General features: G+C 35.1%; 1 protein-coding gene across 1 annotated transcript; it reads right to left on the bottom strand.

The window, feature by feature from the left end:
• Positions 1–261: 261 nt before the first annotated feature.
• On the bottom strand, positions 262–19,808 carry plekha1a (pleckstrin homology domain containing, family A (phosphoinositide binding specific) member 1a). Its single transcript, XM_059520206.1, is given in 13 exon segments — positions 262–1,617; positions 4,439–4,509; positions 5,566–5,655; positions 5,878–5,941; positions 8,559–8,623; positions 9,458–9,526; positions 9,683–9,826; positions 10,236–10,358; positions 12,806–12,903; positions 14,742–14,787; positions 14,888–14,944; positions 15,032–15,223; positions 19,684–19,808. Coding segments are annotated over 12 exon segments (1,173 nt in total). The 5' UTR covers positions 15,173–15,223; positions 19,684–19,808; the 3' UTR covers positions 262–1,412.
• Between the last annotated feature and the right edge of the window lie 1,609 nt (positions 19,809–21,417).

The raw sequence follows: 21,417 nt of genomic DNA, 5'->3' as shown, positions 1-21,417 counted from the left end.
CTAATCTATTTAAATAATATTACAATTAACAAGTCATGTGTCCAGTTATTTACAGCAGTTGTTACAGGTGTTTTATAGCCGAAACGAGCAATAGTTTTTCGACAGTAGTTTTAAACGTCCAACAGAGGGCAATAAAACCACCGTTTTCACTAACTAGTAACAGTTCAGTCTAAAAAACAAACCAAAAAACAATACCTAAGCATTTCACTCATATCAATTCATTGTTTGGAAAGCTCAGATGTGATATTTAAATCAACAACATAAATTCAGACTTGGTTTATTGCTTTTTCTTATAATAAATAATATAAACAAACAAGATTAAAACGGTTACAGCACAAAACAAGACAAAAAAAAAAAAAAAAAAAAACGGTTAAAACTGAAAAAAAAATGCAGGCACTTTTTTAAACAGAAGGCAAAAATGTATCAATGCAAAGATAAAAATACACTGACAAGTATTTTAACGTAGTAGTCATACTTGAATCCCAATAACTAAATAATAATAAACAATTCAACAGCAAACTCTCACTCATATGATCAGACAAGTACAGTCATACCCAAAATGCCAGAAAATGACACGGATGTGGGCAGATTATTCAGCATCAGTCTGTTTGGCTTTAGTGTATCCAACCCATTGAGTTATTGAAAAAAAACTTTTTTTGATTCATCACTTAGCAGAGCAAGAGACAAACTATTTTATAACAGCTACAAGAATTCACCCTTATGTAAACTGTGGATAAAAGATGTCAGTCAAAATAAATCCCATCTTAGTCCACAGGATCAATTAGTCACATTAACCGCACATAGAATAACTTTTAAAAATAGGAAACTGTACAGAAAAAAAAATTAAAACAGGAAAAATGAAGCATGTTCTGTAATGCTCAGAGAAGGGGAATTCTTGGATATTAACAGGAATCACTTCTCATAAACACAGCCTTTTCCGACTCAATTCCACGGGGCATCCCAAATCTTCACTTCTTCCGACACAATCCCAGAAACTACTTCAGGTCAGGTGATATTTAATCCATATTCCTCAAATATTTATTTTCCTTCAGCACTTTCAAAATGTTAGAATATTTGGTGTCTGAATCATTGTGGTAGTGTTCCTGATCTAGTTGAACATGACTGAAGCTCTTTTTATCCGACATCACCTGTTTTAAAGTTCAGAATTTGGTCAACAGGTCAGGTCGAATCAGTTTGGATCTATACGCCTGGTCATATATCCCTCCAGTGATCCTTCCATCACTTAATCTCTGCACACACTTAATCTTAATATATCGGTGTCAGAGTTAAAAGTCTAATGTAAAACCTTCAGACCTCACTGACAGGAAGATCTGCATTATCCAGATCGAGTTGGGGCAAGGGAGCATCACACATTCCAAAGCTGCTACGTCTCCGCCATGGCGATTCGTGAGTCACTTGGAGAGGCGGGTCTCTTGCAGTGACAGACGGGCGTGTGGGCGGGGCAGGGGCAGCAGGCTCATGAAGTGCTCGCTGTCCCATGCCAGGCCTCGTGGGACCACGGCATTCTGGGTTTGCTGACACGGCAGGGCTGGCCGTCCAGGGGATGGCGTGACTCGTGTGCTCGCGGTAGAAACAGGAGCTGCCAACAATGAACTCCTAAACAGGAAGAACGAGGGAGAGTACATCTACATAAGTTCTGGTCTGAATAAAGTGTTTTTAGGAAAGCGTTAAAGATCGATGCAGTGCGTTAATGATTGAGAGCAGTCTCAGCTGTGGAGTAAGAACACCCGAGAAACAAATAAGAAGTTTTAGATGAGTTTAGCAGTAGAAGATGAAAAGTACCAGAGACAAGAGCCAGCAGAGCATCAGATCAGAAGTGTTAGTACTCAGAGAGCCCAGCTGTCCCACTCACTGGAAAACACAACATGACAGAGAACGTGAGAAGCAGTTAGAGGTAGAAGCTGGACTGAACGATTGATTTTCCTGGTGCTCTATTTTGCTAAAGACACTGTCATTAGCCATGAAGCACATGAAGAGTATGAGCTTTAATAGTATCTCTAAATGTAACCTTCAGTATCAAAAACAACAGTTGTTAATTTACCGATTAATTTTCAAGAATCATTTCAGTCCATTCATAAAAGATTCAATTCAAAACTCTTCAAAAGATTTATCATGCAAAAATTATATTTTAAACTCTTCAAATCAAAGATTTATCATGCAAAAATTTTATATTTTAAATTAAATTTATATATCTTACATTAAAATGTTTTTAAACACTTTGTTTGGTTTTATTTCAAAATCAGGATGTGTTAAAAAAAAGTGACAAAGATTTTATTTAAAAATGTAATATTAATATTTGAAACTAAATCAGAATGGTTAGTTTTTATCATATTGCTGCATATGATATTGATCAACTTTATAATTTTTTACACATTTTGATCAAATAAATTGAATCTTACGCTTTTTAAATGAATTATTATTGTATTTAAAAATAGAGATACACACAGAGAGAGAGAGAGAGAGAGAGAGAGAGAGAGAGAGAGAGAGAGAGAGAGAGAGAGAGAGAGAGAGAGAGAGAGAGAGAGAGAGAGAGAGAGAGAGAGAGAGAGAGAGAGAGAGAGAGAGAGAGAGAGAGAGAGAGAGAGAGAGAGAGAGAGAGAGAGAGAGAGAGAGAGAGAGAGAGAGACGCATTAAATATTGTAATAGACCGAAACATTTTAATTATTTTTAAGGGATGTTGCCCAGCCCTAGATAGAAGGTGGGTGACAGAGACAAAGGTAAATATAATGAAAGAAAAGAGTGAGGAGACTTGAATGACAAAGAAAGATTGAATGACAGAAAGAATATAAGAAGGGAAAGATGTCAAATATTGAGACAAGGTTAGAACTGCATTCTGTGTTTACAGTTACTAATTAATCCACAGATATAAAAATATTATCATCAGTTTGAGAACTGCAACACGACAGAAAAAGTATCTTAGTCATTGTTCTAGACTGTCCAAAACATTTTACCTAACAATCGTGTGAGAAAGCACAGACATGTCTAATAACATCAGTAATTGAGGACCTGATGTCCAAAACTCGAGGGTTAACCTCACAAGACTAAAATCTTACTGCAAGTCAGTAATGAGAAGTTTGGATGATTTTATGTAGGAATGCACAATATTACCGGACTGATATCGGAATCGGATAATGGCTTTATATGTAAATATCAGCACTGGCCTGATATAAAAAGCCTCCCCGGGGTCCTAATGCCCATTTGTTCAGGAATTTTAATTCCATAGGGGAAATGTCGGCCTACTTCTTATTAAATTAAAAGTAGAATACCCTATAAAAATAACATTTACACTGTGTTTCTGATTAAAAAAGCAGTAAATGATGTCATATGTCAAATGATGAGTATGATTTGATTTAAAAGGTCAGAAGCTAGCTTACATAAAAAAACACTGCATCTTTCTGGGGGGGAAAATTCAGTGATTGAAAGCTTATTTATAGTTATTTTTAAAGTTTCAATGTAATGTCAAAAACCTTCATTATTGTTTATTTAATTCTAACAAATAAGTTCTTGTTAAAAACAATAAAAAATATCAGCATATTGGATATCTGCAAAAATCCAATATCGTACATCCCTCCCTACTTTTAAGGCACACAGACATCAAAAGGCAACTCTCAAACACTAAAGCACACCTTATTCAAAATACTGCACACATTTGTGTGGTTTGGAAATGTGTAAACAACATGATAAGTTGAATGTTTAAAAAATAATGTTATAGTGAAGGCAACTAAAAGTTGTGAAGTCAACATGAAGTAAAAACTATCACATTACAAAATTTATCAAATAAATTTTTAAAGGAAAAATAAAATTCTGTTTAAAATGTCTTATTTAATATGTAGTTTCACTAATAAATATTACATAATGGAAGCAAAATGGGCCATGAATATGGTTTTCTTTTTATTCTAATCAGTAAATAACAGTCTGGAAGATCTCTAACAATGGTGAAAAAAAAGGTCAAACTTTATGAACCATGTTACACACAACAATAAAGAATAATGAAATACAGATGAGCTATTGAAATGTGTGAAAAATGTGTTTTGGGTGTGTGGCAGGAGACTGCAGTGGGCTGGCAGAGAGGCTGAAGCATTAGAAATGAAGTGCATCAATATTAACCATTAGTTCAAATTAAGGAGCCACAAGGTTGAGAAGAAACAGAGGCAAACAAAACAAAGGTAAAATTAGCGGGAAGACATAAGGTCAGGGGGAAACGATGTATTTCTGGAATGAACTGTTGAATAGGTATATTTCTGCATTTGAACTGTTAGGTGTGCGTATGTGAAGTTATTCGCGAAAAGCGAAGTGGAAAAGATTAAGCTTGGTGAGTACGTCCACGTGCGTAAAAGGCTGTGCTCTAGCGACTCCTCCAAAGCGAAGCGAGAAAAAGCAAACAAGGGGCGGATCAAAAGGGGCGGAGCTCACATACGTGCTGCCTTGAGTGACACGTGGTGTGTATCTCTGAATACAGGGGCTTGAATGCCTTCTGGCCTGACGCATCTGAAACAACAGTGCAAAGCTACATTAGAGGAAGAAAGGGAGAAAGAGATACAGGCCCCAAAAATGTATTTGGACACTAAATGTATGAATGTTACTTCATTAACATAACAAAAAACGACGGCATAACGGCAAGAAAAAAAAAATCTGCTAACAAGAAACACTTACTTTCATATAATATACTCTATCTAGTGTTTTATAATTTAATAAAATAAAAATTCAGCCTATCAAGTTTCTAAATGCATTTTATTGTGAATGATTAATGTGATTATCTTTCTGTGAAATTTTTTCAAACTAGTCATTTTTTTATCAAAATGTTATAACTCTATTGACATGGAAGACTTGTAGGACATATTCTTGACTTCGCCAATCATTTAGTTCTCTTAAGCTCTGTATCTATCTTACAAATGACTGCACTCTCGCGTTAAGATCTATCTTCAACCAATCAACAACCGAACACAACCAAGCTTCCACTATACATTTTTTCCCCCATTTTTGGTAATCAGTTTCACTTGGATATACGTCACAAATACAGAAGAAAACATTTGTTGCTACTTCCGTCTACAATCTAAATGTTTAGCTTGAGTATAGGTCTTTCATATACAATAAAAGCTACTTAAATTGTATTTCTACAAAATACATCTATGACTTTAATACCTTAAGTGTCCAAATACTATTTGGGGTCACTAGGTTCTGAGGGGAGTGGGAGAAAATGTATGAAACAAACATTGTGGCCCACATCTACTATCTGATTCCATAGTGCAATAACACTTCTGAGCCATTACCAATTTTAAACCCAAACCACTGCAGTCATATCATTATTCACACACGCGTGTCTGTATGTGCGTGCAAATGTGCATGTGCAAAAGAAAGAGAAAGAAAGACACATAATTAAATTATATATTTATATGCAAATAAACTCCTGAGGGTCTTTTAGGAAAAAATTCACACGCCCTCCACATGTTCTCGGCTTGATTCATGAATTCCTGCTCCATTGTTTTGCTCAGAGACAGAGTTACTACCTGCTTTTTGAGTGCATGTGTGCATGTGTGTACATACAGAGGCTGCAGACCGGCCTGGGCCCCTCTGAGCAACTATGGCTCCTGAAATAGCCTTGATCCAGCTGTGCATCTCCTCTGGACTATCAGCCTGAAACCAAGTGGTAGAAAAAGATGGAAAGCTTTTACATATTTTAAAATAAACACAAAGAGATGCTACAAAAGTTATAAATGCTCAAGATTTGAGTAAATAAATAAAATAAAATAAATAAATAAAGTAATATTTATTTTCACAAAAGAAAGAAATCCATTTCAACACCCTTATCAGTAAATCTTTAAATCTTTGGTCTCTGAAGCTGACCAGACTTCTCACCTGTACATAAAATGTTCTGGAGTTTGTGACGACTTCAAAGAGGTTGTCTCGCATCATTATTTCACTGAAAGTGAAAAAGAAGAGATTAACTTGTATATGAAAGTAGACCTATTATCAGGGGTGCACATAAGTGGTCCGCAAGTCCGCATGCGCGACCAAAAAAAAAATGCATTATATAAATATGTTCTGAAAGTGCATTTGCGTACCGACATGGTTGACAGCTGTTACCATTTTAGATCACAAACTGCACTATATAAGTTTTATTTTCAACCTGAAAGCATAAATCTAGTCTATCTCATTGTGTTTTCAAAGCACAATGCAAAACTGTGACATTCATCCACTGACGTTGATCAGCAGTGGTGCTAAATCCAGAAGCGCATATACTTACTTGCCGGCAACACGTCAAAATAAAATCCTGCTGATACTATAAAATAAATGTATTTGTATTTAATAGTAGTACTGCTTTTTATTTTTAATAATATTATCACACACTATTATTTCGTTTATTTACTATAATTTTATTTTTTAAAAAAACTAAATAAATGTGCTATAATATTATAACTATTATTAATTCATTTTTTGATAGTTATATTTAATGGTTCACGCTATATGCAGTGTGAGGACCAAACCATATCTCCAGGTTCTCATATGAGAACATTATCTCATTATCATATGGCAGAAGCTTAATATACAGGAAATAAGTCAATAAATCCATGGCATTCTTGTCTCCTCTGAGGCTGGGACTCTAAATAGTGTTCTGTGCTCTTCAGTGCAGCCAAGACAGAACAGTTAGCATGTTTTGCTCATCTTTCGCCATGGCGTTAGAACTGGTACAACACTGTTGCTTGCAAAAATACAAATGGCAGTTGCATGGGTGGAAACTTTCAGATTAAGGGGCGGTAATGTTATATTAAGATCCCCTTTATATGTCATGGGGGAGTGAAATCTGAGCGGCTCAGTTTTTTTTCACAAGCTTGCTTAGAAAGGTGCCTTACTGAGAAATAAAAAATATATAAATACTTTTTTTGGTTGGTAGATTCATAGGGGACCCGATTCACATCAAGATTGACAGTAAAAACGAAAGATTTATATTTCAAATAAATGCTGAATCCTGAAAAAATGTGTCAAGGTTTCCATAAAAATATTTAGCAGCAAAACCAAAACTAGACTGTTTTAAACATTCATAATACTAAGAAATATTTCTTTAGCACCAATCAGCATATTAGAATGATTTCTCATGTGACACTGAAGATTGAAGTAATGGCTTCTGAAATTTCAGCTTTACCATCATAGGAATAAATTACATTTTTAAATCTTTTAAAAAAGAAAAAGGTAATTTTAAATTATATTTTGAACGGTAGTATAAACACACAATGCAATTACAGAAGGATCCATATTCATAGGAATGTTCAGTCAAATAACAAGATTTCAAAGCATATGTGACCCTGGACCACAAAACCAGTCTTAAGTTGCTGGGGTATATTTGTAGCAATAGCCAAAAATACACTGTGTGGGTCAAAATGATTGATTTTTCTTTTATGCCAAAAATCATTAGAACATTGAGTAAAGATCATGTTCCATGAAGATATTTTGTATATTTCCTACTGTGAATATATCAAAACTTATTTTTTCATAAGTAATATGCATTGCTAAGAACTTCATTTAGACCATTTAAAAAGGCAATTTTATCAATATTTTGATTTTTCTGCACTCTTAGATTCCAGATTTTCAAACAGTCGTATCTCAGCTAGGGATGTCCAGATCCGATCACGTGATCGGAAATCGGGCCCGATCGCGTGGTTTCAGACTCGATCGGAATCGGACATTACCTCCCGATCAGGACTCGGATATATATATATATTCTCATTAATTTTTAACACATCTTTTGTTATGCGGTGGCACAGAGTTAGACCTTTTTGACTCCACACAGAAACAGCAACGCGTGCGGCATGACATCACTTTGTTTTCAAGAGCTGGTGTGAATAAATATAGATTCAAACTCAAAGAGACATGATAGTTTGCGCATGACCTGATATTTCTGTCGGCATTCTGCATTATTATGTGATAAACAGTGTTTGTAGTATATAAACAAATCATTATTATTTGTTATTGTCCAGCATTTATAGATTTCTTAGCCAATTAAAAGCTAGAAATTAGAGAAAAAATAAAGTTGCCTATACTACCAGTCAGAAGTTTTTGAACAGTAAGCTTGTTAAGGTATTTTTTTTTTTTTTTTTTTTTTTTTTTAAGAAGTCCCTTCTATTCACCAAGCCTGCATTTATTTGATCCAAAGTACAGCAAAACAGTAAGATTTTGAAATATTTTTACTAGCCTATTTAAAATAGCTGTTTTATATTTGAATATATTTCAAAATGTAATTTATTGAAGATCCTGGATCTGTTTTTTCGCTCTTCTTTATTCTTTTTTTATGTATTATAGAAGTATCGGATCGGGACTCGGTATCGGCAGATACTCAAAATCAAATGACTCGGACTCGAGGACAAAAAAACCTGATCGGGACATCCCTAATCTCAGCCAAATATTATATTGATATACATCAATGGAAAGCTTATTTATCCAGGTTTCAGATTATGTATAAATCTAAATTTAGAAAAAACTGACCCTTATGAATGGTTTTGTGGCCCAGAGTCACTTACGATTGGGAGGCATTCTGTTTGTACCCGTGTTTGCACTCCTGCACCTTATGGACCTCCTTCAGAAGAATAATCCGCAAAGGCTCCTTCTCCTGAAAGAGAAATGACAAATAAGTCTCCCAGTGCCACTTTAGAGCTTACTCTGGTCAAGAACCACACAACTGGACTAAGTTCTACCCTCTATCAGCCAGACACACATGTACATATGCAGTTGAATCACACACAACTGGCAGCTGCCTGGAATTTTTCAGGTATAGTGCTGTTCATGTTGAGACAGAGCACTGGTATTTATCTGGTATTTATTTATGGTACTGGCTTTATCTTTTGTTCAGATAAAAAAAAAAAGAAAAACTCAAATGCAAAAGAAAATAACCCTTCAATTCATATTCTTTCTTTCATAAAACTGCAGAACTAAGGCCATTCCTAACAGTAGAGGCCTATTATTTCAATAAATAAATTTGCTAGTACAATTTAGCTTAGATGTCAAGATCATCACATGAAAATGTAGCCATTCATCCTAAAACTTTAATTGTGCAAGGCTTTGAGCAGCATTTAAGACAAATTATCAGATGCAACTGCTGCATAAGTCGAGAACAAATACACAACATACCAGATTTATTTATGGTACTGGCTTTATCTTTTGTTCAGATAAAAAAAAAAAAAAAAACTCAAATGCAAAAGAAAATAACCCTTCAATTCATATTCTTTCTTTCATAAAACTGCAGAACTAAGGCCATTCCTAACAGTAGAGGCCTATTATTTCAATAAATAAATTTGCTAGTACAATTTAGCTTAGATGTCAAGATCATCACATGAAAATGTAGCCATTCATCCTAAAACTTTAATTGTGCAAGGCTTTGAGCAGCATTTAAGACAAATTATCAGATGCAACTGCTGCATAAGTCGAGAACAAATACACAACATACCAGATCAGACTTGAAGTAACTCATTGAGTTCTGCTCCAGAACAAAATATCTCCTTTTCCAGTTCTTCATCTGATACAACAGGATAACATTAACCTTTAAACAATTCTCTCCAGTAGTCACCCAGTTTCATACATTCCACAAATCAGACTTTAAATACAATAAAAATTTTTTGCATTTTTGAACACACACAAACGTAACTCCACAAGTCCTAGGTTAACAACTCACCAGAGCCCCTTGTTTGACACAATATCCTGCTTTAATAATGGTTTGATCCTGGCCTGCTCTGGAGTGCAAATATGGTGGATGGTTTTGAGCCTTCCTCAAACCCACTTTCTCTCCTCCAACACTGTGTCCCACCTCTCCATCCTGCTGAAAGAAGGCAGAAGGGAAAAAGCAGACATAAGAACATGCAGAAAAACACAACATTCTCCAATTTCAAAACAAGCTATAGGGTTTTATTTCCTTGCCCATTATTTAAATTAAACCGCTCACTTGTGAAGTACTAGGAGGCTACATGCCATTGAACTACCATGTTCAAGGCCCAGAAAGGTAGTAAGGGCATGGTTAAAACCATTGACTTCACATGGACTATTTTAACAATGTCCTTACTACCTTTCTGGGCCTTGAAGTGAAGTGACGTGACGTGACATACAGCCAAGTATGGTGACCCATACTCAGAATTCGTGCTCTGCATTTAACCCATCCAAAGTGCGCACACACCGTGAACACACACCTGGAACAATGGGCAGCCATTTATGCTCGTCATGAGTGAGAATACCTGTGTCTGTGTGACAACAGCCACTCCTGCAATGATCTCAGTCTTGTATGGAACCTGTTTCTTGTTTCCATTTGAAGCCAGCCTCTAACTCTCAGAGTGAACAGCATCAGAGGACTTAGGAACCTGGGAGAGACAAAAAAAATAAAAAGACAGAACGAGTGTGGGCATTTTCAAAAATAAGGGCAGCAGCAAAAGACTGAAAATGCAAAGCAATGCAACAAAAGCACAGAGGGGAAAAAACGTCAACGGAGCACAGACGAATTAACCATCAAGTGTGAGACTCACAGGATAACTCAAAAACGGCTTATTGTGTAGCCCTTCAATCCATCAGCCCACGCTCCAAGAGTGTCTGGCCTACAGTGAGAGCTTTTCCTGCCATTGCATGTGGAAGTGTGATATATTAGTGATACAGAGAGAGTGAAAAAGAGCAGAAGAGACATTGTAGGGTATGTGTGAGTGTGAGAGGGCATTCTGAAGCGATGATGACTGAGGATGCGGTGAGGATCATTTAAACAATACAACTTCCCATTAGTCAGCCAAGTGACTCGCAAACAGAAAATGGCATCAGGATGAGGAATGCAGAGCTTTTTTTTTTATTTTTTTTTTTAGAAACTCTTAACTTCCTGTGCATGTATGTATGTATGAATTTGAAAAAAAAGAAGAAAAAAAACATTAAAACTCCAATTAGGAAACTTTCTGTTTTATTGTGTGGATGTGTTTTCTTAATGTAATTTGCTTGTAAACGTTTGAACTTTGTTATTTGGTTTACATCTAAGAGGTAAACTCCCAGAGAATACTAACTAGAATCCTGCCCAGTGAACAAGTCTGCAGTGTTGACAGAACCACTGACACTGACTGAATGACCTTGTTGAATGCATTCATTGTTTCTTTAAATGTCCCTGTATGCAGCAGTCGGAGATATCAGATTAACACGTGAGCTTGTTTTATAATAGCTAGATAACTAATGCAAACAATCCAGGACTTTAAAGAAGCTTGAAAGGAAAACACAATAGCTAATTTAATCTATATTTGCATCTAATGAAAACAGAAGTAAATGAACACTACTGTTAAAGAAAGTGAGTCAACACTGCTCCAACAAATCAATAAATAAAACATCTATTTCAAATAAATGCTGTTCTTTTCAACTTCCTATTCATCAAAGAATCCTGGAAAAAAAGTATCACAGTTTTGCCCCAAATTTTGACCAGCAAGTATTTTCAACATTGATAATAATAGATATTTCTTGAGCATCAAATCAGCAAATTAGAATGATTAAATAAAATATCACAACAGAAAGCAGATATTTATAATTGTAATACTTTTTTATGTGTTTTTACTGTATTGTAGGGATGGGCGATATATCGCATGCAATTGTCACACGCATTTCTTCAGTCAAGCCAGTTCCCTGATCAGCGGTAAATCACCTGTTTTCAAAAGGAGCGCCATTTAATAGACAGAGACAAGAAAAGGGGACTGCAATGGGCGCTTGTTTTGCTCCCAATTATGCCAATTTGCGGTAATTGTAACTATTGTGAGAATATGGCTAAAACTGCTACATTTACGTTTTCAGTAATACGACTTTCACTATTAACAGTTTTATTAATTGCAATACTACCCATGTTGTCTTTTGATTAGAGTGCACATGTGGCTGTTTTTATGTAGTCCTTACTAAAAGGAGATTGAGGGACAGGGTAGCTGAGCATAGGTATGCCATCCAGACTGGAAATATGAATTATCTAATGGCCTAACATTATATAGACGCAAAACATGGGAAGGGATTAGACCTTAAGAGTAGTGGGCATTTAGGCTATTCGCCTTGATGCCAGGGGTGGGGATATAATCAAACACCTTAAACAGAGACATATTGGATTAATTCCTTGAAGGTCACTAGTCATCCAGGTCTCAATGAAGATTTTGACCTTTCACCTTTTTTATAATTGTTGCGTCTCTATAGGGACAGTATATTGTTTTTTGAATACAATAGACCCAATTGCTATTTTTGTACACTATTCATGTTGTTTTAGTACCATCAAAATTAAGAACTATGACGTGTAACTGGTTTATTGACCTTTGGAGTATATTGTGTGGAGTACACTGGATATTTTCAGTAGTGTCATTCCTGTTCTTCCACTTGGAGATGTCTCATTTGGTCCTGTTTGGTTTAACTTCTGATTTCAGACATGATCTGAACTATTGCCTCTAGTGGCAAAGAAATTGTTTTGCAAGTGCTAGAGTGCCAGTTTAAGTATGTCTTGATTCTGTTTGTTTGTTACCAACACCCTGATGAAGGCTAGTGGGCCGATATGCGTTGGTGTTTTATTCTTTAGCCCTTTTAAATAATAAAGGCTTTTTAAATTTTGCATCCTACTGAGTGCCTGGACCTGGATTTTTTCCAAATTCTTTTTCATGAACTCTGATAAATATTTGATTGATTACGATACACAATTTTTTGTTAATTATTATTATTTATTTTTTAATTTGTTAGATTATGATATTTGGGGGGTTTAGAGCGGTAAATTGTATGGGGTTATAATTGGATATGCTTGTGCAGTTTGCGTGTGTGTACTCACTGTGATTTTGGTTGCATTATTGAGTGCGTTGACCCATTCCACAAGATCCTGCTGATCATTAGCCTGCAGAAAGTATTTCCTCATTCCTGCATTGATGACTGCACACAGACAGAGAGAAAGAGCTTAACCCCTTTTCCCATAAAGCAATGGCCATAACTCTAATTTAGCGGAGTAGTTCCGAGAAATATCAGAGGAAAGGTCTCAAGTGTATTTTTTAAAATGCCCATAAATCCCAAAAGCTCACAGATTGCCTGTTTTAGAGCTCAGCTGACTTTATGTATTATCTGCTCATGCTCAGTAAATTTTTCCTGCAATGTCTTTTAATTCAGTAGCTGGGATGAAAAGGTGAATGCTAGAATTCACTGCATCACAAACTTCATTGTGTATGTGCAATGTTCATTGTGCGCAGCTGTACTGAAATGCTTGCCTTCCACCAATAGTTCATGCTTGTGCAAGTGACATCACTCCGTGTCCTTGTATGGTTCAAATTTTGCTGATGGCATGTATTTCTTAGTGTTTATGTGATATTTTCCTCACCATAACATGTTGGAAATGATTGCTTTGTGACTCAAACCAAAATAAAAGTCATGAATCACTGACAATCTTTAACTGTTGCAAGTGAGTGAGTTGAACCAGTGAACTAGATCAGACAGGTTTGTGAACTAAATGTAGAAATATATTTATATGGGCTTGGAAGAGGAATAAATAATTAATAAATAATAAATAATGGGTGAACTATTATATAAGCTATATCTGGATAATTAACTGTTAAAAAGTTAGAAGGACTGGTTATTTTTGATGAAATAAACCAATAAATAGGATTTCATAAACACCTCAATATGAAGTTCAGATTAATACAGAAGCATATTGCAGAGAGCAAGATTTCAGAAGCACATGTGCACACACACACACATCTATCAAGTGACCAGACCACCGTTTCCTGTTTCCACTCATGCTGTGCAGAAGGTTACCATGTGCACAGCAGTAACTGTATGTGCAAAGCAACACAAAAGTTTGTGTGTGTGAACGAGTATGGGCTCAAAATCATCTCAAGGTGTGCGTGAAACAGAAGAGTTGGAAAAAAATTTAGGTGGATAACCACTGCATCAACATACTACTGCAATCTATTTGCAGAATTACAAAAGCAGTGCTTACAGTAAAACATGATCTAAACGTATAAGCTTTCTGTATAGCACCTAGCCAGGATTTAAACCACAAACCCTTCAGTCAAGCACTAAGACTTGAGCTGCAACTCTCAAGGCCTGTTCAGACTAAATAAGATCTTCAAAATAACATCAAAGTGTTATATGAATAAGAAATGAAAAATGCTTGTCAGTCGGAAAGTGTTTCACATTTCCAAGCAATTTATAAATAAGACCCTGGACCACAAAGCCAGTCATAACTAAAACAGGTGTATTTGTAGCAATTTGTAGCAACAATACACTGTATGGGTCAAACTGAACGATTTTATTTTATGCCAAAAATCATTAGGATGTTAAGTAAAGATGATGTTCAATGACGATATTTATTAAATGTCCTATCATAATTATATTAAACTTATTTTTTGTTTAGTAATATGCATTGTTAAGAACTTCATTTGGACAACTTTAAAGTCGATTTTCATAATATTTAGATTTTTTTGGCACCCTCAGATTACAGATTTGCAGATCCTCAGTTTGAAAAAATTTACCCTTATAACTGGTTTTGTGGTCCAGGGTCACAAATGTAAAAATTGTAAATAAATATTAGTTATGGAAAAAAAACGAAAGTTAAATATCGGGCTCAAGCTTCTACAATAAAGACGCTGAGAAAAATTAGATGCTGAACTAATTCTAAAGCATCATAACATTCCAAAAACACCCAGTTATATAATAATCAGAAAATTTGTAGCAGAATGAGTGAAGAACATGTGTGTTTAAATGTGAGAAAGCCTTACCAAAGCAGTACTCAGCTTTTGGCCTCTGTTTGGTGGCATCACTGACCTAAGACAAGAGTGGGGGCCTTGTAGCAATTTCTCAAAAAAGCAATGACGCAGAAATGGCAGAATGTGCGAAAACTGTTGTTAAAAAGGTGGCAGATTACCTTGGATATGTAGGTGAGACTGAGGGAACCCACGTGTTTGGCACCTACAGGCAGGTTCTAGAAAACCAGGAAACAATATTACTCTCAAATAGTGAAACAGAACTACATTACCCAATATCCATTTAGATTTTAGCCAGATCATACCTGTGGGTTGTCCATGTACCAGACCAGACTACCCTGCTGCGTGTCCAGGATGAAATACCGTCGCAGGAACTTGCCGCTGTTCTCCAATTCTTCGATATCCAGGAAACCGCAGATGCGGTTCTGCCGGTCCACGTAAGGCATATCCCCCTCTCTTCACACTACTCATTCCCCCCCTCTCTCTGATATCAGTAACTGCTCAAGACAGAGATGGGATACAAGATTGGAAAGAGAAAGAGGTTAGTCAGACTAACAGTAAATGAGCTGATGCCATTATGCGGTTTTAAAAATCTATTTCCTTCCTCAATGACCCCTCTGTCATCCTTTCTCTCCCTTTCTTGTGCTCTTTCAGCTGAAAAATATTTTCTTTCTCTGATGTGTCAAAGTATTCTGCACAGGATATGAATCACAGCAATGCTTTGGACAAGAACTTTTTTTTTTATAGGGAGGAATTAAAGTATTAAAAATAAAATAAGATCTTTAAAAAATTAGAACTTTTAAAAAGTGCAAAGTTGCAAAAGAATAAGAAAGATTTTGGGAGAAAAAAAACCTGTACTTTCAATTAAAAATATAATATTATTGTATATTCAACAGAATTAGTTTTGTCCTCAATTATTTTGAACTTAGAGCAGTAGCTTATAATTCACAATAGATTTTTTCTAAAAAAAAAAAAAGCATATCAGGGTTTCCAAAAAATATTAGGCAGTACATCAGTTTTCAACATAAGAAATGTTTCATGAGCACCAAATCAACATATTAGAATGATTTCTGAAGGATCATGTGATGCAGAAGACTGGAGTAATGGCTTCTGAATAATCAGCTTTGCCATCAAAAGAAAAAAAAACAAAGACATTTTAATAAAGACAATTAAATAGAAAATGGGCATTTTATATATCAATATTATACCACAGTATTCCTGTTTTATTTTATATATTATGTAACATTCAAAAACATTCTGACAACACGTGAATATGGCACATAATGTATCGGGCCGGCAAAACCAAGAATAAATCCACCATTCTCTCTTGTATTCTCAGGGCTGGGGCATTAATGGCATGAGTGTAAGACATAAACAGAGAAAAGCTGTGAAGGAAGACAAGGCCTGCTGTGTCATCGCCCTGCAGAGGCAACAATGACCATGAGTCACTTGACCAATTAGCATGGAGCGCTATTCAGCCCCGCCCTGAGTTCCAGAGCACAGAATCAGCCTTGTGTTCTGGAATGCTCATAGGTTCTAGAGAAACCATGTTCTTCTAGGTCTTTAGAGTATGCAGGCCTTTACCGTCAAAAGCAAAACATGACGTATAAAGCATTTGGGTTTGAACAAAAGCAGACAGATTTCTCATTCTGAGCTGTTATCTGCTAATGTGACGCTTATCAGAGCCAGCAAAAGCAGGGTAACAGCTAGAGAGGATTCAGATCCCTTATTCTCGCTCTCCTCCTCCTGATTTTCATTTTAGATTGGGCAGATCATCTCCAAGACAGGTCTGGTCACATTCTAGACAGGATTCGTTTTGTTTTATACTAGACCAACCACATTAACACACAAGCACACACATACACAAACACACATAAAGAAGTTAAGAGACCAAACTCCTTATCTCTGGATCTTAGACGTCTGTGTGTGTGTAAGGTTAGAATTACATGTTGAGCTTAATTTGTTTATGTTATTTGATGTACTTTAACACAGGAGACACACACACACACACACAGGAAAACACTAACTACACAAGTTTAGTTTGGTTTGCATGCACGTATCCTTCTTTGAATCCCTGACTAGAAAACAAATCTGCCATTTCACTGACAAAGATGAACGTCATAGATAAGGCACATGAAACACCACTTTAACCCGGACTGTGTGTTTGCAATGTGCACAGCACAAGACACACTCTCTGTGACCTAATTCACTCATATTATTATAAACCAAAGGTTGGCATATTTTTGCAGCATTTCAGGAAAAACAGACATGAGCACACACCTCACACATTTGTTTTGAACCATGTAAGGTTGTCAGAAGGGTTGCACCAAGCTCTTGCTCTTGAGCTGTCTCAGCAATTGTAAACATGCACATAGAAACATTAAGGTTATTAATTTTTTTTACATTTTCAAATTTGTGTTTGTTTTAAAGGAGCCAGAAGACTTGTTTTATGTTTAAAAACACAAAATACATTTATAGTCAGGGAATCAGGAACTAACATTTGCTAAAATAAGCTTTATCTGAAAGATTTCTTAATAGCTTTGTTCCATTTTTTTGTTTTCTAGTTGCTTCCATTAATAATTTGATTTCAGTTTACCAAAATATATTTTGAAATCTTAGTATACAGTATAATAAGCCTGGCAAAAACATTCCAGTGTGTGTGTAGACTGTGCACATCTGTACAGTAAACAGATCTGGTCTAGCTGTATTAAATGATATCTCAAGGACATTCACAAGAGACATAATGGTCTTTCCCACTTTCTTTCTTTGATTTCTCTGTTTATCATAACTAACATTTGGATAAACTTCACCAACATAATGGAAACAAATGAAGACTAGAGTAAAGTGTTAAAAGTATGTTAAAATGTAAGAATTCTTCTCTAGAATGAGAAATGAATGCATTAAGCAAACAACTCTGCATGTCCACTAAAACGTGTCACAACATCTCAAAACAGGGTCATGGAAAGTGTAGTGAAAGATCATGTTGAATGTGGTTAACATTGTCTGTAAACCAAATCCAAATGTTTGCTGACTGATCCACTCGTCATGCCCATTTACAAACACACCAACAAAAGTGACGTCCTTAAACACAATGACCTTCTGTTACACAACATTTCAACACATTTTAGGTCAAGTGTCCATTGGTTGGTCTGTGGTAAGGGCCAGCCAAAAAATAGAATGCTTATGATTTATATGCTTATATGATTTAATGGTTAACATAAAATACAATAAACACAAAATACAGTATGTGAAATGTTTGGATATAAAAGAGAATGGTACCGTTACCCGCAACCACTGAAAACAGGAATATAGGCTATTTGAATTATAAATGTGTTTTATATATTATATAAAGGGCTACACAATTAATTGAAATTAAATCGCAAAGGCAATAAATCGTGATTAGGCAGAAGCAGCGATTGTCATGCGTATCTTTCAGTGAAGTACTGTTCTGTGATCAGCAGTAAATCTCCATCCAAAGGACAGAGGGCGCTCTCGCGCTTAAAATCCAAATATGCCCCGAAGAAGAAATCGCTGCAGCTGAATAAACAGAAGATTTAACTGCTTTCATTGATTCAGCGGGACTAATAAACACACAACTAAAGCAATATATGCTTTATCGGAGTTCTTCTTATTATAATTTTCATCATAATAAAGTATATAATGAAATGCTAATCGACATAGCCTTTATCAATGCTTAGAATAATGAAATATTTTGTGCCTTAATTATTCTGTTTAAGAAGCCAGATCATCTCACAGAAGGATTTATTTTAAACATTCGATTGACGTTATGAAGTGAATTTGGAGTTATTAAATGTGGTATTTTCACATGCTCTCAGATGGAGCAGCATTTACTACAGAGAGCCGTAGTTCACGGAGAAGATACGCAAACAGCTGTCATTACTGTGAAAAATTTAGTTAATTTCAGAATCTTACAATTATATCATCTGCGATTACGAATGAGATTTTGCATAGCTTGTCAGAGAACTACGGCTCTGTGTAGTAAATGCTGTTCCACCTGAAACAGGTGATGGAAATTTACTGCTAATCACAGAACTGGCTTTACTGACTAAATGCACATGACACATGACAATCGCGATTAATTGCATTCGATTAATCGTGCAGCCCGTTTATATATATATAACACACACATATTATATATATATATATATATATATATATATATACACACACACATACATATTAGGGGTGTAATCGATATCACCGATTTAATGTCTAACGATACGATGTATTGCTGCCACGTAAAATATTGATATCTGTAATATAAATAGGCACAATATTTGCATTGTCCACATTTTCAACAATAGATAGATAGATAGATAGATAGATAGATAGATAGATAGAAATATATATATATATATTCCTGTTTTTAATGAGTGAGGGTACCTTTTTATATCCAAATTTTTTTATGAAGCTGAAGGAGCTTCACTTTTACAAAGATTCACATAAAAGTGAAAGTCTTTAAATCTTAAAATGATAAAGTAAACTTAAACTTACACTTTAAATGGGATCATTCAGGAAAGCCAGATTAGATCAAATCGAAATAAGACCGAGATAAGAACAAAAATTGACAATCGATCCATCAACACATAAGTTACATGACTCAAATCTGTCCTTGCTTATAGAAATCGATATTTATGATCTGATATTAGTGATATTATTAAAATGGCGATGGAAGCATGCTCAGAGTTGCACTCTAGCTCTATATGATAAATATTATCCTTGATAGATTATCTCTAATTGATCGACACTGTTAAAGCATTACAAGAATGATGTCCACGTCTGTCAGTTAGCAACAGCGCGGAAAGCCCAACCTCGCCCTGTCTCCATTTAATCCTGCCTTGAATCTACAGTTTACTCTTTAACACAGCTCCATATCCATAAACGCAATCACACAGAGACAGATGCACTAAAAAGGGTGATTTCTCAAACTACTCACTCGGTTTATTATCGCTGAAGTGGTTCGGTTCAGCCCATCTCCTGCTCGTGTCCCCGCTCACAAACTTCACGATTGTTTTTCCTGCAGGAGCGGAAGTGGCTGGATACGTCACTGCGTCAGGTTAAATGTGTCTGCTTTTTTCTGTCTTTTTTTCTCTCGTTTTCATTTTTTTCATACAGGCACTTGTAAAATATTATTATTAATATTTGTTGTTGTTATTGTTGTTATGTTCCTTCGGTTAAATAATAAGCAGATAATCATACATTTGGATCAGTATAAAACTACCTAAACTTTTCGCCAAAAGTATTAGCCCCTGCAGTGTACTTATCAAAAAATAATAAATGAAACAAAACATATAATACTGTATATATTTTTTGTTATTTACTACTGTAATTTTATGTGTATTCCTTAAATGGCAATCTCAATGTTTATTAACCCGCCAGATAAATAAGAAGACAAAGGCTTGATTATTTATTTATTTTATGTTTCACTCTGGAATTAAATGTTCTCAAAGCTCTCATTATATTTGGAAATTGCTAACTACAATTCTAGTTAGTCTATTTGAGTGATGATATTAATCACTGATTCTTGAAACATGAATAAACAGGCAGCAAACATGGATATAAACATTATGTATTAAATTATTATTTCGGATCAATTTTTTTTAAGGTAGGCTATATGTATTAAATGCAAAAAGCCATTTTGTATATGGAGACAATATTTTATTAAACATTTAACCAAGACGTGCAATCTGTACTGATACACTGATACACTGTATCATCACCATTATACACAATAAACTCAAAAATATTTAAATATCTATCTATCTATCTATCTATCTATCTATCTATCTATCTATCTATCTATCTATCTATCTATCTATCTATCTATCTATCTATCTATCTATCTATCTATCTATCTTAAATTAAATGTCTCTATGTCACATTACAGAAGATGGGTGAGTGACAATAGGTAATCAATCTGTTTACTCTTCAACATTGCATGGTGTGAGGTATGGTGTTTCAAGGCTAATATCAAATAAATAAATAAATAAATAAATGTATGTATGTATGTATGTATGTATGTATGTGTGTATATATATATATATATATATATATATATATATATATATATATATATATATATATATAAATATATTAATATGGTAATATAGATATAAATATGAGGGGGAAAAACATGCATTTGCATTTATTTTCTCTCTCTTCTCTGCTTGCTAGTTTGGAAAGATGCTGTGATTAAATCCTAGTATATGATGGTTCTTCTACCCTCCATCCCTTACTGGGAGAAATACAGGAGTAATACGGTAGTAATATGGGAGTACAGGAACCAGTCTTTCAAATCCAGCAACAATGATCTGTGTTTTTCTACAATGACAGTAGTGTAACACGTAGAGGATTTCGTGCAGACTGGATCTTTGTAGGTAAGCAATTAAAGAAATATAACTTATAATATATAACCTAAAGTATAGAGTGACCATTATATTTACCTACAAAATGTTTATCTGATATGAATAAAACACTTTATATAATTGATTTATGTTGCTGCTCCCTGTTTATTTCTCTTCTAGCCCTCCCCTCCTGCAGGTATAACTGTGGATACAACTGTCACTACTACGATAGTTTTTGTCCTGATTACAATAGTGAGTTCCTATGATGAAATATTGTAAACACACATACAAATCTTTCCTGTAGTGCACTCATTTTATTCCCCATG

This window comes from Carassius carassius, chromosome 32 (assembly GCF_963082965.1).
Source record: "Carassius carassius chromosome 32, fCarCar2.1, whole genome shotgun sequence".
NCBI lineage: Eukaryota > Metazoa > Chordata > Actinopteri > Cypriniformes > Cyprinidae > Carassius > Carassius carassius.
Note: the sequence above shows the minus strand (reverse complement) of the source record. Positions and strands in the feature narration are given on the sequence as shown.